This window comes from Centruroides vittatus, unplaced genomic scaffold (genome assembly GCF_030686945.1).
Source record: "Centruroides vittatus isolate TY-2023 unplaced genomic scaffold, ASM3068694v2 contig_1078, whole genome shotgun sequence".
Lineage (NCBI taxonomy): Eukaryota > Metazoa > Arthropoda > Arachnida > Scorpiones > Buthidae > Centruroides > Centruroides vittatus.
This window is the reverse complement of record NW_027120693.1, coordinates 161557-174416: the sequence shown is the minus strand read 5'-3', so window position 1 is coordinate 174416 and position 12860 is coordinate 161557. Positions and strand designations below refer to the sequence as shown.

Here is a 12860-nt window from a genome sequence, read left to right as displayed (position 1 = left end):
AACATGAGTAGTTCTTATTAATGTAGACAGTTTCTTTTTAATAATTTTGAATGCAACAATTCTACTCGTAAATCTTAGTGTAAGAGTCATAATTACATTAAAATTTGAATTCATCTAGCTTAACAAACTGTTTCTGGTTTATTAGTGTAAGCATAAATATGGCTATATTATCTGTTTGCAATTGAGTTTCTTCTGTAATTGGAAGAAAATTAAGGAATAGAAAATGTTTAAGTTCTTGTATAAGAGTATTTTAAAAATTTATTTATATTTATATATCAAAATTATAGATTATTAATAGCATTTTGCATATTTGTGCTTTAAAACTGCATACAAAAGACAATGCAAGCAAAACTATTTCTTGCCATTTGTGGAAATTATAACTGATAAGGTTGAACTGTGGTAAATTATCTAAAAAAAACTATTTTGTAAAGAATTTAAAATGCTTATTTCTGTTATGCCTGTAGGCTAGCATTGACATTAGATTTACTCGGCTTAAGATTAAGACATTAAATACAATATAACAAACTGGTTAAACTGACCAAACGTGCAACGTTTAAAATGTAATTTTGTGATAAAGTTTGCCGCCGGCTAACTTTTTATTTATGATGGCTTTCGGTTAACAAAAATATAATAGCTACATTCAAATTGCCATTATATGCAGGTGTCATTATGAATTAATGTACTTGAAAATGTATAAATGAAAGAATTTATATATGCAAGACTGAGCATTGTATTATAATTTTCTTTTTTCTTAAATTTTTATCAAGTTTATTAAATTATCTTTTTATTGCCACTTCAAACTTTTCTAATTTATTGCAATAAAGAAATTTAAGTAAGTAGTAATAATTTACACACTTGCCTTCTGACTTTAAATGATTTAATTATTCTTTCAACTTGATGTCACCAGCAAAATGCAATAAGTAAACACATTATGCACTACATCACTTTATATTTGTTAGGTATCGTCGCAAGCTGTGAAAAGATTTCAGAAAAATATCCATAATTTTGTCTGTCTGGGATGAGAAAAAGTTGGAAAATGCTGGTCTAGAGCTAACATCACATGCATACAAACACTATTGTATTAGTATTACGTGAAATAATTGACGGACCATTAGTTACTATAGGAAAATTTGTATTTGTGCATTCTAAGACACTAAATTCAGTAACCATGATGACGCTATAGCTCCTAATATCATTTTGCAGCTTACCACAGGATTCCCAGTTCATAAATTACATATCAAATTAGAATGTCAACTAAACTCTTCTGTAATCTTTCTTCACAATATTAACAAGTTTTAATGTGTGACCTGAATTGTCACACATTTCATAGTATACTTATAACATCATCCATATTTGCAAATCAGCATTCTCTCTCCTTATTGCAAGATATAAAACTGATTTTGAATGTTAATTAATATGCTAATGATGTCACCTCTCCTTATTAAAATACGGACAATCCGCCGAATTATCTGGTTTTGATTTCGCTAAGTTAATGATTCGTATGAAGTAATTTGTCTGTAGGTAGGCAGATTTTGCAGATCATCTGAAATAATTTCATATTAATTAAGAAAACATATCCCAGGATTGCAGAACAGTTTTGTTTGGTATATAACTTTATTTTCATGCAGATTCATCCACAATCTTTAATGTTCCCTTATTTTTCCTAGTTAAATTGTATATATAGAGGTAGCATGATGCATCATTACTTGCATTCGTGTGACCTTCATCCCTGATGAGAATAAAATATTAAAACATTGATTGCTTGTTATTAACAAACAACACTACGAAAAACCAATAAAATATATTACTAAAGCCAACCGCTGCCGTATTATTATAGCCGTTATATAGCTCGACGGAATATTGCTTATTATTAATATTAGATGATGGAACAGGCAAGATTTTTGAATGCAGCTAACTATCCTGTTTTCACATTTATTCTGATGTTTCTGTATTTTGATTCCATATACATTAATGTTCACTTTTTCCCCCTTGTTATCCTATAGAATCTTAAGAGAGCTTGATGAAATCTAAAAAGTAATTTAACATTATTGATACTTGACCTCTGTGTACGCCAAAGATAGTTTTTATGAATAGATGACATGATGCTTCGGTAATTTTTGACACTGATTTGCTTTGAACCAAGCAAAAATTAGATTTTTTCCTAAGTATTTCCTTGGTAAATGCTGATCTATCTAGATAGTGTGTTAATTTAGAAAGTGAATTTATTAATTTTTTTTTTAGTATAGTTATTTTAAATTAAGGTAAAAAAAATCATGAAGGTGACATGCCAAAAAAGATAATTCCTAAATAAAATAGTTTAAAATTCTAAGAAAAGTTTTATATACATATATACATACATACATACTAACTGCCTGTGGTGGGTTTGGTCATGCTTGTGCTAAGAGTGTGGGGTAGCAAGGGATGGGTCAACATACCTGGGTCAAACCATCAATAAATGGGGGTAGCAAAGTCGGGCTCAGCCTCCCTGGGTCAAACCGACTCTACAGGCAGGAATATGATACTCAAGAGGGATAACCTCTTGCACATACAAACTGCAATGTCATCAATAGCTTCTTCCTGAAGATTACAATGCAAAGATAAACTTTGCAGTAATCTTAACTTTCTATGGGTGGGGTTACCCATACAAAGTTAAGATTACAGCTCAAATTCAAACTGGTGACTCCTGGAGCCACGGGATGATGCTTTTATTTCTGGTCATTTTGAAAGAGCATTTTACAGTTAAAGGAACCATTTGTTTAAATTTAAAAGCCGAGATAATTTTTGTTTAATTCAAAAATTTTAATTCGGACTATTTTTTACAGATACAGCTGTTGTTCATCGAAGCTTTCCTTCAGAATAATAGACTAGATCACATTACGCAAGTTATAGGCCATCATCCGCATTATCTGGAATTATTTCTCAGAACGCAACACTTTATTTTAAAAGGAGATGGCCCGTTGCCATATGATTATAGGCATTATATTGCAATTATGGTATGTATAATTATACTTTTTTCCAGTGGTTTAAAAATTTTTTTGGTTTAATCTAAACAATGATTTGTTTTAAGGCTGCAGCAAGGCATCGTTGTACCACTTTAGTTAATTTGCAAAAGCAAGAATTTCTCCTTCAGCAAGGAAACGAAAGATGGTTACGAGGTTTGGACTATATACCACAGAAACTTAAAGATTTAGCGGAAATAAATAAAATATTGGCTCACCAACCATGGCTCATCAACAGAACACACATAGAGGTAAGTAATAGTTGAGATAGGGTTGTTTTTTTGAAATTATTAAATAATAAGGCTGGATTAAGTTAGAACTATATAAATATTATGAAATTTGGGCTATAGGTATGGTAAATGACTAGTAAGGTTCTCATTAATTGGTCTTGGAGTCAGGATTAGACAGAAGTCAAAGTAGTGTAATTGCAAACACAACTTCATCATAAGCAGAAGTGATGGAATCGAGTTTGATCTAGTCTTCCAGATTACTCTTAATTAATTTAAATCATTAAATTTAATACAAGAAGACAGCCCTTTAGTCTATGTTTACGTAGTGATGTTTTAGGATAATAGACTGTTTCTTTCTATAATTAAGGCTTTGTTTTTGTGTGTGTAAGAAATGATTTCAGTATTTCATCTCGTTATGTAAAATTGAGTTACGACATGATTCTGTTCTTAAATATTTTTAATAGAAAATTTTAGAGACTGCAATTTTGATGTCTTATTTAATTCAAATTTATTTTCTTACAAATACTTACTTCCATATTATTTTTTTTAATTCTATTTAACATGAGTTTAAAATTTTTCAGAAATTAACCAAAGGAAAAGATAATTGGTCATTATCTGAAGTGGTTCATGCCATAGTTATATTAGCTCATTTCCACTCCCTGTGCAGTTTTGTCTTTGGATCAGGCGTGAGTGCCGAAATTGATCAAGAAGAAGGTCATACATTCCAGCCAATAAATATCAGCGACAACGGTGCAATAGAAGTTGATGGATGTGAAAATTCGCATGTCGTAAGTTGTCCTCTCTTGATTGGTTTGCTGTATTCAAAAACAAAGTAGAACTGCTCTCTTCCTAAAATTCTTTTTCTTTAGTTTAATTTTAAATATTTTCTTGCAATCTTATTTTTAAAGGCTGATATTCTTTATCAATATCCAAAGCATTAATTTTCATTAAAATTCATATATTTGTGGAACACAGTTAAAATATATGAATTTTAATCCCGATACATTATAAAATCTATACCCCCAATGTGTTAAATCTTAGGGGGAAATAATTTATTACTAGTTTACTTACGCAGTTTCTTTCAATATTGTATGACTGTCAAGAAAAAGTAGCAACTTGCAAAACTGGAACTATCATTTCTTTAGATTTTAATGATTAGAATCTCTCTATGCAGAGAAGTATGCAATAAATTGTTAGTATTAGTCTGCATGTGTTGACATAAAATATCAATACAAGCAACATTATTCCTGACTAATCCCATTCTGTGATTCACAGTTACTGATTCATGAAGTACGCGTCGAATGATGAATATACTGAATGCATTCTGTTGAATGTTTTTGTTTTTCTCAAAATTTCTATAATACTAGACTATGTTAAGGAATTGAGATCTGTGAATGCATTGTTTTAATTTCAGTTAGTTAAATAAGCTTAACAAATGCTGGCATTTCTGGAAATGCTCTTCAATAATTATATATAAGTGATTATAAAATACAATATACTCTCTTACAAATTGGCTAATTTAAGAGTTTATCTTTATATTTAGCCATTTAGCCAGTGTTTTCTTGTAAAATTTGGATGGATGGTATTTTTACATTAATTAAAATTCTTTTCAGTCATCTTTTTATTAACTTGTACATTCCATTATGGCCTGACTTTTTCTTTTAGGTTGCCAAAAATTCCTTTAAAACATTAAAAAAAGAAAAATACAAACTTTTTTTCTAAAATTGGGGCAATACTTTCTCTTCAATTTTAATTAAGATTGCTTCTGTTTTTAGAAATTTATATGCCTCAACTATTTATTTCACACACAATAATATACTGTTTCCTGTTACACAGTATATGTCTTAATTCTTTAACAAGTAGTTCTTGAATTGCTGTTTATTTATTAAAATTCTTTAAAAATTTTGCAAAAAAATTAAAATATGTAGGTTAAACACACAATTACAGGAAATTACAATATAAGTTGGGTAATATTTATTTTCGTTAGACTTATGAAAAAGAAAGTAGTGTCGAAGAAATCATGCAAAAGATGAGATATATCTTAGAACAACGGACTCAAAAACCAAACAAAGAAGAAAGAATGAAGTGTTTTGAACGTGTGGAGAGTCAAAATGCCGAACTACCTGCTGGAGTAGATTATTGCTCATCGCTTACAACAGATCTTACAAGGTTTATGGACGATCCTGATTTTACATATCAAGATTTTGCAAGAAGAGGAGAGGTTTCAGAAATATCCACTTTTAGAATACAGGTATACATATCAAAGATCAAATTATTTTTAATGAATAGATTCTGTAAGCATCTAATTGTTGAATGTTTAATTATAATTATGTACTATGATTTGTTTTCAGGATTACTCGTGGGATGATCACGGTTATTCTTTAGTTAACAGACTATATAACGATGTTGGAGTCTTACTAGACGAGAAATTCAAAAAAGCATATAATCTTACTTACAATACGTAAGTATATGAATGTTTAGTTTGTGTTTTTTTTTTAATTACGGACAATTGATTAAAGTAGGATAAGGGAGGACAATTTTCAAATACTAAGAACTAGATGATAAAATTATTCGGTATGCATTTTGAAGAATGAAATTTATCTAAGAATACACTGAATGAATGCTATTTTCTTAGTCTGTTTTACTAAGTTTTGAAGGTTTAGCAGCAGAAAAGTTTTATATAAATTTCATGAACTCTCATCATTTTGCTTTATAATTTCATCACTTATATTAATCATATGAAATATAACTAATTTGATGTTAACCAAACAAAGATTAAAAAGTAACAGCTAAATGTTACAAGATCTAATAATGGTCATTTGCTTTCATCAAAAAACAAATTTATCTTGGAAAGAGATTGGAAACAAGAAAATGTTCCAGGTGGGCCTAGTCTCAATTACCAATAATACTGATGCAATGGCAATAGGAGATTTACAATGTACAGTACATTCAAAATCATACTACACATATAGTAGATGCTAGTCTCTTATATGCCCACCTACAGTTTGATGTTTGAATGCGTGTCATTAGCTTCAGATTGGCATTGGATGCCAAAACTTTAGTATTATTGAAATTAGCTGACTAGGCCCATGATTGGTTAATTTGATCAGAACATTTCACTAATTGGTGCTATCTTTGTTTAGAGCAACCAATTTTTTTTTTTTTTTTTTTTTTAAGCCATGATTTCCTTTGAATTTTTCTCAACTCTTAGTTTCTCCCTTTATTTTTATCATCTGTTAACATGTTGAACTAACATATATTCCCCTAAAATATATTCTCTCTCTCATTAATATCTAACAAATGTAGATATAGAAATATTTTGATTTCTTAGTGATTTACAGATGGATTTTTGAAAAAGGCAAACAAAAATCAAAACTGTTTTCTAAATTGTTCCTGTATAAATAAAAATATATAAGTATTAGGTACTGCACAGCAGCGCCACTAGCTGTTTGAGCGCCCGTGTGCAATACCGATTATGCCGCCCCTGTTTAACTACGACTACCTACGCTGAGCTTGCCAGCAATACCAATTTGCCACCCCCTGGATGTGCCACCTGCGTGCGGTGCACGCCTTGCACTGGCCTGGTACTGTACATAAATGAAAAAAATATTAGAAATAAACTTACAATTTAAAACAAAAAAGAAAGAAGTTCAAAGAAATGAGATAGAGTAGAAGTTGATAAATAAAATTTTAAATTTTCTTGTAAAAATTAAAAACTCCAAGGATAAAACACATATTTGAAAATAATACAAATATTTCTTTTCCAAACACACTTGACTGCTACTGATGAACACAATGTATACTCCATTGACTAGGGCTGGATTGAAGAGTAGTATATAAAAAGCAGGTTTTACGTGGACAATGATCTCATTTTCAGATAGTACTGAATTTGAGATTATCATAAAAGATTTGTGTGTAGATATTTATGTATACAATACACTAGACATAAGACTTAGCATAAAAACTTTTAAGCAATGTAAATTCTTAGGTTGTAGTGACCACCACTAGATCTTATCATCACTATCATCTGTCAAAAAAATCAAACCGTACACTCATTTCCCTTTGTGGCTTCTCTCTATTTTGATCCGCCACGAGACAAGAGGCCCCGGGGCTGCACGGCTCATGTTGAGAACTGTTGGTTCAAAAAACTACTTAAAATTTTGTATTGTCTTGAATAGAGAAAATCCATAAGAAAGTGTTTAATTCTTATCAATATGTAGATGTGAAATTATCAATAGAACTAAGGTAGATAATAAATTTAATAAAATAATGATTATAATTTTTTTCGTCACTTAATTTCTATAAATTTTCTGTATTATAAACTGAAAAGTATTTCAATGCTGATGATTATAAATTAAATAAAATTTTTTTTTATCCGTGATAAATTAAAGTTCAACACAAATAATGTAATTTAAATTTCTCAAAGTATTACATTTAGAGTATTAATACAATTGTTTTAATTTTCAGAATGGGAGTAAAAAATAATGTCGACACATCCATGTTCAGACGTGCCATATGGAACTATATCCAATGCATCTACGGAATCAGACACGACGACTACGATTATAGAGAAGTTAACGAACTTTTAGAGCGAAATTTGAAAACATTCATTAAGACTGTTTGTTGTTATCCAAACAGAACAACTAAATCTCAGTATGACAGTGTCATGAAGGGATTTAAACATTCAGAAAAGGTAATTGTCATTACTAAGGGTACTTATAAATGTGAAGCCTTGATAAACAGTGCTGAGCAATGGCTATATTCATTTTCTTTTTCTAATATTCAGGTTCACGTTAATTTAATGATGTTGGAAGCTCGAATGCAAGCGGAATTACTATACGCGCTTCGTGCCATTACCCATTATATGACATGATCCTGGGATGTGCCACCATTCCATCATAGTCATTACTTTGGCTCCGATTATTTACTATCATTACTGCTAATAGGACCAGCTAAGAGAAGGGGCTGATTTACCAGGTTCTGTTGAAAAATTGGTTGAGTGGCCACTTTGTAGTATATGTCGCGTCCAATCTAGTTTGCATATTGGAAAGTTGTAAGTAGACACTCGGTTTTTTAAAACGTAAGATCTGTTTAAAGTCGTACGTTTTTCCTTTGGTCGTCATTGTATAGAAGAAAATCGTATTAGCAATTCAGTTTGCAGTAGCTTTTTGTCTTTTTTTTTTCTTTCAAACCTGTGTATTTATCTCTTTTTTTTTTTTTTTTTAATTAGCGAAACATGATTTGTAACAGGAAAAAAAAGATAAAAAAATCTTTTAAGCAATAACTTTAAAAAATTTTATATACATTATATATATATCTGTATATTTTTTGCTTTTTGGTTATTATATGCGTATAGATCGAACCATTTGAAATTTGTCAGAATTTACAATTTCAAAAATGATAAAATGTAATGTTTTGTAATTTGTCATTTTTTGTACTGTATTGTAGAGTGGGGTTTAGTACATTTAATAAGGAAGTGGTAATATGGTAGTATATGCGACTAAAGTATGGTTGGCAATTGCTTTACGAAATCATTCCCCATCCTCGTACGGTAGCAGGATGCTCCTTTACGAAAGGATCATCGTTACCTAATATAGATAAAAAAAAATTTATACTCTATAATATACATTAGTCGAGTGTTCTGGTGGGCATTCCATTACCAAACAGTCAATCCATTTGTCGGTTCGATTTCTACAGTAATAAATTTCTTGTAGGTTTCCACTTAACTGGGTCGTGGACTTGCCGATCAGAAACTCGTCGTTGTGTAAAGTTTAAGCATCGACATGTTATACATGTGTATCTCCGAAAGTCACTTTATATGTAAAAGCAGCCAAAGTATTATTATTCGGTAGGAACCGCATTATTAAAATGGTTGCGATTACCTATCGTTTACTGCAAACTTCGAGTAGTTTCCATTCTAGTCCCATTCTGTGATCTATCTTTTTATTGTTTGTATTCCACCCAGTAAAATATTGTTTCGTTTCACTGCCCATCCCACTCGGTAAAGATCTGTTTGTTTGAGCTTATTTTTTCATTAATTTTTTGTATTGAATCATTTTTACATAGATCAGATAAAATAAAAAAAAATGTACAACCTGTTCTGATGTATAACAGTGTACTGTTTTTGTTTTTGACTAGTATCAATTATTTCTGATATACACAATAAAAAGCTATAACATATTCTTGTAGTTTTCAAATTCTTGGCCTAGAAACTGAAATTATTATGGAACTTACCATGGTGAGTTGACTATGGAGGAGATTATGGTCTGGAAGTTTGCATTCAAACATACTATAAATGATCTTCGTCTGTACTTTATGATGATCGGATGTTCACCCCCTTTATAATCTTCTAATCAAGCTTGAGTTCAATACTGAAAATTGGTATTTCACAAAATTACTAAATTGCTGATTATGCTAATTAATTTACACTGGAAACATAGCATTCTCATATTTTATGAGGTGAAAATTTTACACAGTGGAATAACTTCTGACACACAGAAAACACACGATGTAGACATTTATACTTCTATGATCATAACTTTGATAGTTTAAAATATACAATTTGTATCTTAGCATTTAGTTTTCAAACAACTAAATAAATCAGACATTAACAGTAGTTACAAACTTGTCTCTTGCATTTAGAATTACAATTTATGAATTGTCTCAGGATCTATAAACTATTTATATACTTAAAAATGTTTTTGTATATACACAAAGTATATAAATTGCTCTATTGGATTCAGCAATATTCCTTCACTCTTTTGTTAGACATTACGAAAAGGCAAAAAAAAAAAATTACTAGAATCTTCACAATTGTAGCATACTAAAATAAACCCCCTACGAGTTGCTCAGCTTTCCCGGCGACATTTAAAATTTTGGTGACGCCATCTGTTATGAAAAGGTTAATAAAATATATTATAAAATGGCAGAAAGCTTAATTTTGAATGTGGGGATGGGTCTTATAAAACGTTGTAAATGCTAATAACGATTAAAATTGTAATTAAGTCCGAACCTACTGGCGCTACGCACGACCCCCATTATTTCTCACCACCCCCCTCGATCTTTAATCACCAAAATTTAATAGAGAAGGCCTTACCTACAGGTATAGCCAAGGATAAATGGGGAGAATAAAGGTTAAGGAAAGGGAGGAGGACAGGTGAGAAGAAAAGAGTGGGAGAGACCCATGATGCCAGGCTGGGAACTGTTCACAACCAAAAGGGGTATACCTAATGTTACCCAAAGAGCACCCAATGCACTGTACCGGCAGAATAAACACGGACACAATAATACAATAACAAAGTATAAACACCGCGTGTACATAGAAAAAATAGAACAAGATTACAAAATACTCCTGGAAGTGTGAGCTGAAACAATTGTAATTTCCTAAATAAAAACCAGGGTAAATCCCGAACAAGTACAAAACAGTTTTAAACCCGATAGGAGCCAATATAAAGGAAACTGACAAAACACAGCGGCTAAATGACACAGAACCCAGTACTGATACGCGTGGAACCGAAGAAAGTCAATGTCCACCCAAGAGTGGCTACACAAGCTGAGTATTTTAATATTGAGGATAAAGTTCTTGAAAGCCATGAAAATGTTTTTGTTGCTGATTAACAACATGTCCGGAGTACACGGCCAGACAATGTTCTCCTTACACACCACATTGATGAGATGTTTTCTTTCCTGGAAGTAATTAGGGCAGTAGAAAGTGATGTGATGACTGTCTCTTCTTTCTCCCTAAGAGGGTAGGGGCAGTACCCCTCACCTTTTTTTCAAGAATTGTGCAAGGTAGGTAGGTCTTAAGGTTTCAGTGTCCTGTCATTATTTGAGTCAGTAAAACAGAGTGAAGTACAGTGTACGTGTACTTCTTCCTGTCGGCCAGAACTGGAAGGAATCGGTGAGTGACCCTTCCTGTGGAACTATTACTCCCAAAATTTAATAGCATCGATCCTTCTAATAAACAAACCTCCCTGCAAAATTTCAGAAATTTTCGATAAAAAAAAAAACGAGTTAAGCTTCAAAGAGGGTGAACAAAATAGTGTCCCCCCTAACATTCATACATACTTTTCTTTTTTTAACTCTTTCCGCCCTGTGGGCACTAAGAGGACCTCCTTTTTTAGTAGGCCCATTATGGGTTCGGCCAGGCCCACAATGGGGTGACCGGGTGGTGAGGGACGGGGCCCGACATATCCGAACGGACCACCCCCCGAAAAATTCCTGGGGATTATTCGACCCGTTCGGATTCGATCCCGGGTCCCCCAGAGCGGTAAGCTGCCACCTTGACCACTCGGCCATCCGGCCGCTCTTCATACATACTGAAATTACCTCTGAATTTTTCTTTTGTTCGTTTTGCATTTCTCGACGCTTCAAAGTGTCCTAAGTCCAAAAATGTGAAAATCTTGGGGAGGGGTCATTTTTTTGAATGATCGCCATATTTTCCCTCTGTTACATATAACAGCCGGGAAAGTAAAATTCTGTGCCAACATGGCAAATTAAGTTAAATGAATTGTTAAGAAAAGACAGCAATGATTTCCAATTGTCAAATTTGAAGATGATGCATTTATCATTTGTTCCATAACTTTTTAAATGGCAAACATTTAGTATCGTGTACTGGGGATGTGGAGTATGTTGCGACTCGTGTGTGGGAGAGCACCTGGAAAGACTTAGAAACGAGTTGCGTAACTTTCCCGGCAAAAGTTAAAATTGTCTGTTGCGCCATCTGTTGATTTCGTTTAAAAGACTTCTCATAAAGTTACAAAAAATTTTGATTTTGAGGGCAGAGACGAACGTTATATATATACTAGCAGGTAGGCCCGGCGTTGCTCGGGCAAAAGTAACGGTAGCGAAGATTAAGATTATTACGTTATAGTCACAGAAGAAAAAGAGTAATTTCATTAACAAACTAAATATTTCTAAAGAAAGGTCGAATTTGAAAATCGAATGTTCTAATATTGTTCGATTTTCACGACGTGTTCTGATTATATCGTTCGATTTTCATCGAATGTTCTAAAGAAGAAAAGTCGAGAAAAACCGAACTAATCTTTAAATTTGAAAATCGAATGTGTTTCTAAAATATTACTCTTTCTCTTTCTTTCCAGAGCCCGTAAATCTTGCACGTCGCTTACTTTTGTTCTCAACTGTTACTTAACACTTCCATTGTTGACACTTCCATTGTTACTTACACTTTGGTACTTAAATTTGGTACCCTAACTGTGTATCAAATTTCAACTTTCAACTCCTAACCGTTTTAGCGAAAATGAAGATTATTACGTTACAGTCAACCTTGCCCGTTTTCACAGAATGCAAGAATTGGGCCGCCACCTGTTTCCAGACTAATTACAGAATTTTTAGATGGGTCTAAAAATATGTTCGATTTCCCGCAAAAACGAAAAAAAACTGCATCTGCGTCTTGCACGTCGCTTTCTCTTAACACTTCTATTATTACGTAACATTTCCATTGTTGATGGAAGTGTTAAGTCTTAATCCTGTCCCTCTCCCCCGAGGGGAGGTATTTCGAAAAATCCCTTCTTAGTGTGCGTTCTCGTGACGTATCCTAACTGTGTACCAAATTTCAACTTTCAACTCCTAACCGTTTGGGCTCTGCACTGATTATTATTATTATTAACTC

At 32.3% G+C, this 12860-nt stretch overlaps 1 protein-coding gene across 1 annotated transcript in view; it reads left to right on the top strand.

The window, feature by feature from the left end:
- The window catches only part of Sesn (Sestrin), a 66734-nt gene extending 57394 nt beyond the window's left edge, over positions 1-9340 (top strand). The window contains exons 4-10 of the mRNA XM_067268740.1: positions 2823-2993; positions 3068-3250; positions 3811-4017; positions 5217-5480; positions 5581-5690; positions 7697-7922; positions 8016-9340. Coding sequence (XP_067124841.1) covers positions 2823-2993; positions 3068-3250; positions 3811-4017; positions 5217-5480; positions 5581-5690; positions 7697-7922; positions 8016-8102 — 1248 coding nt within the window. The 3' untranslated portion in view covers positions 8103-9340. The remainder of the gene's footprint in view (positions 1-2822; positions 2994-3067; positions 3251-3810; positions 4018-5216; positions 5481-5580; positions 5691-7696; positions 7923-8015) is intronic.
- The last annotated feature ends 3520 nt before the right edge of the window (positions 9341-12860 follow it).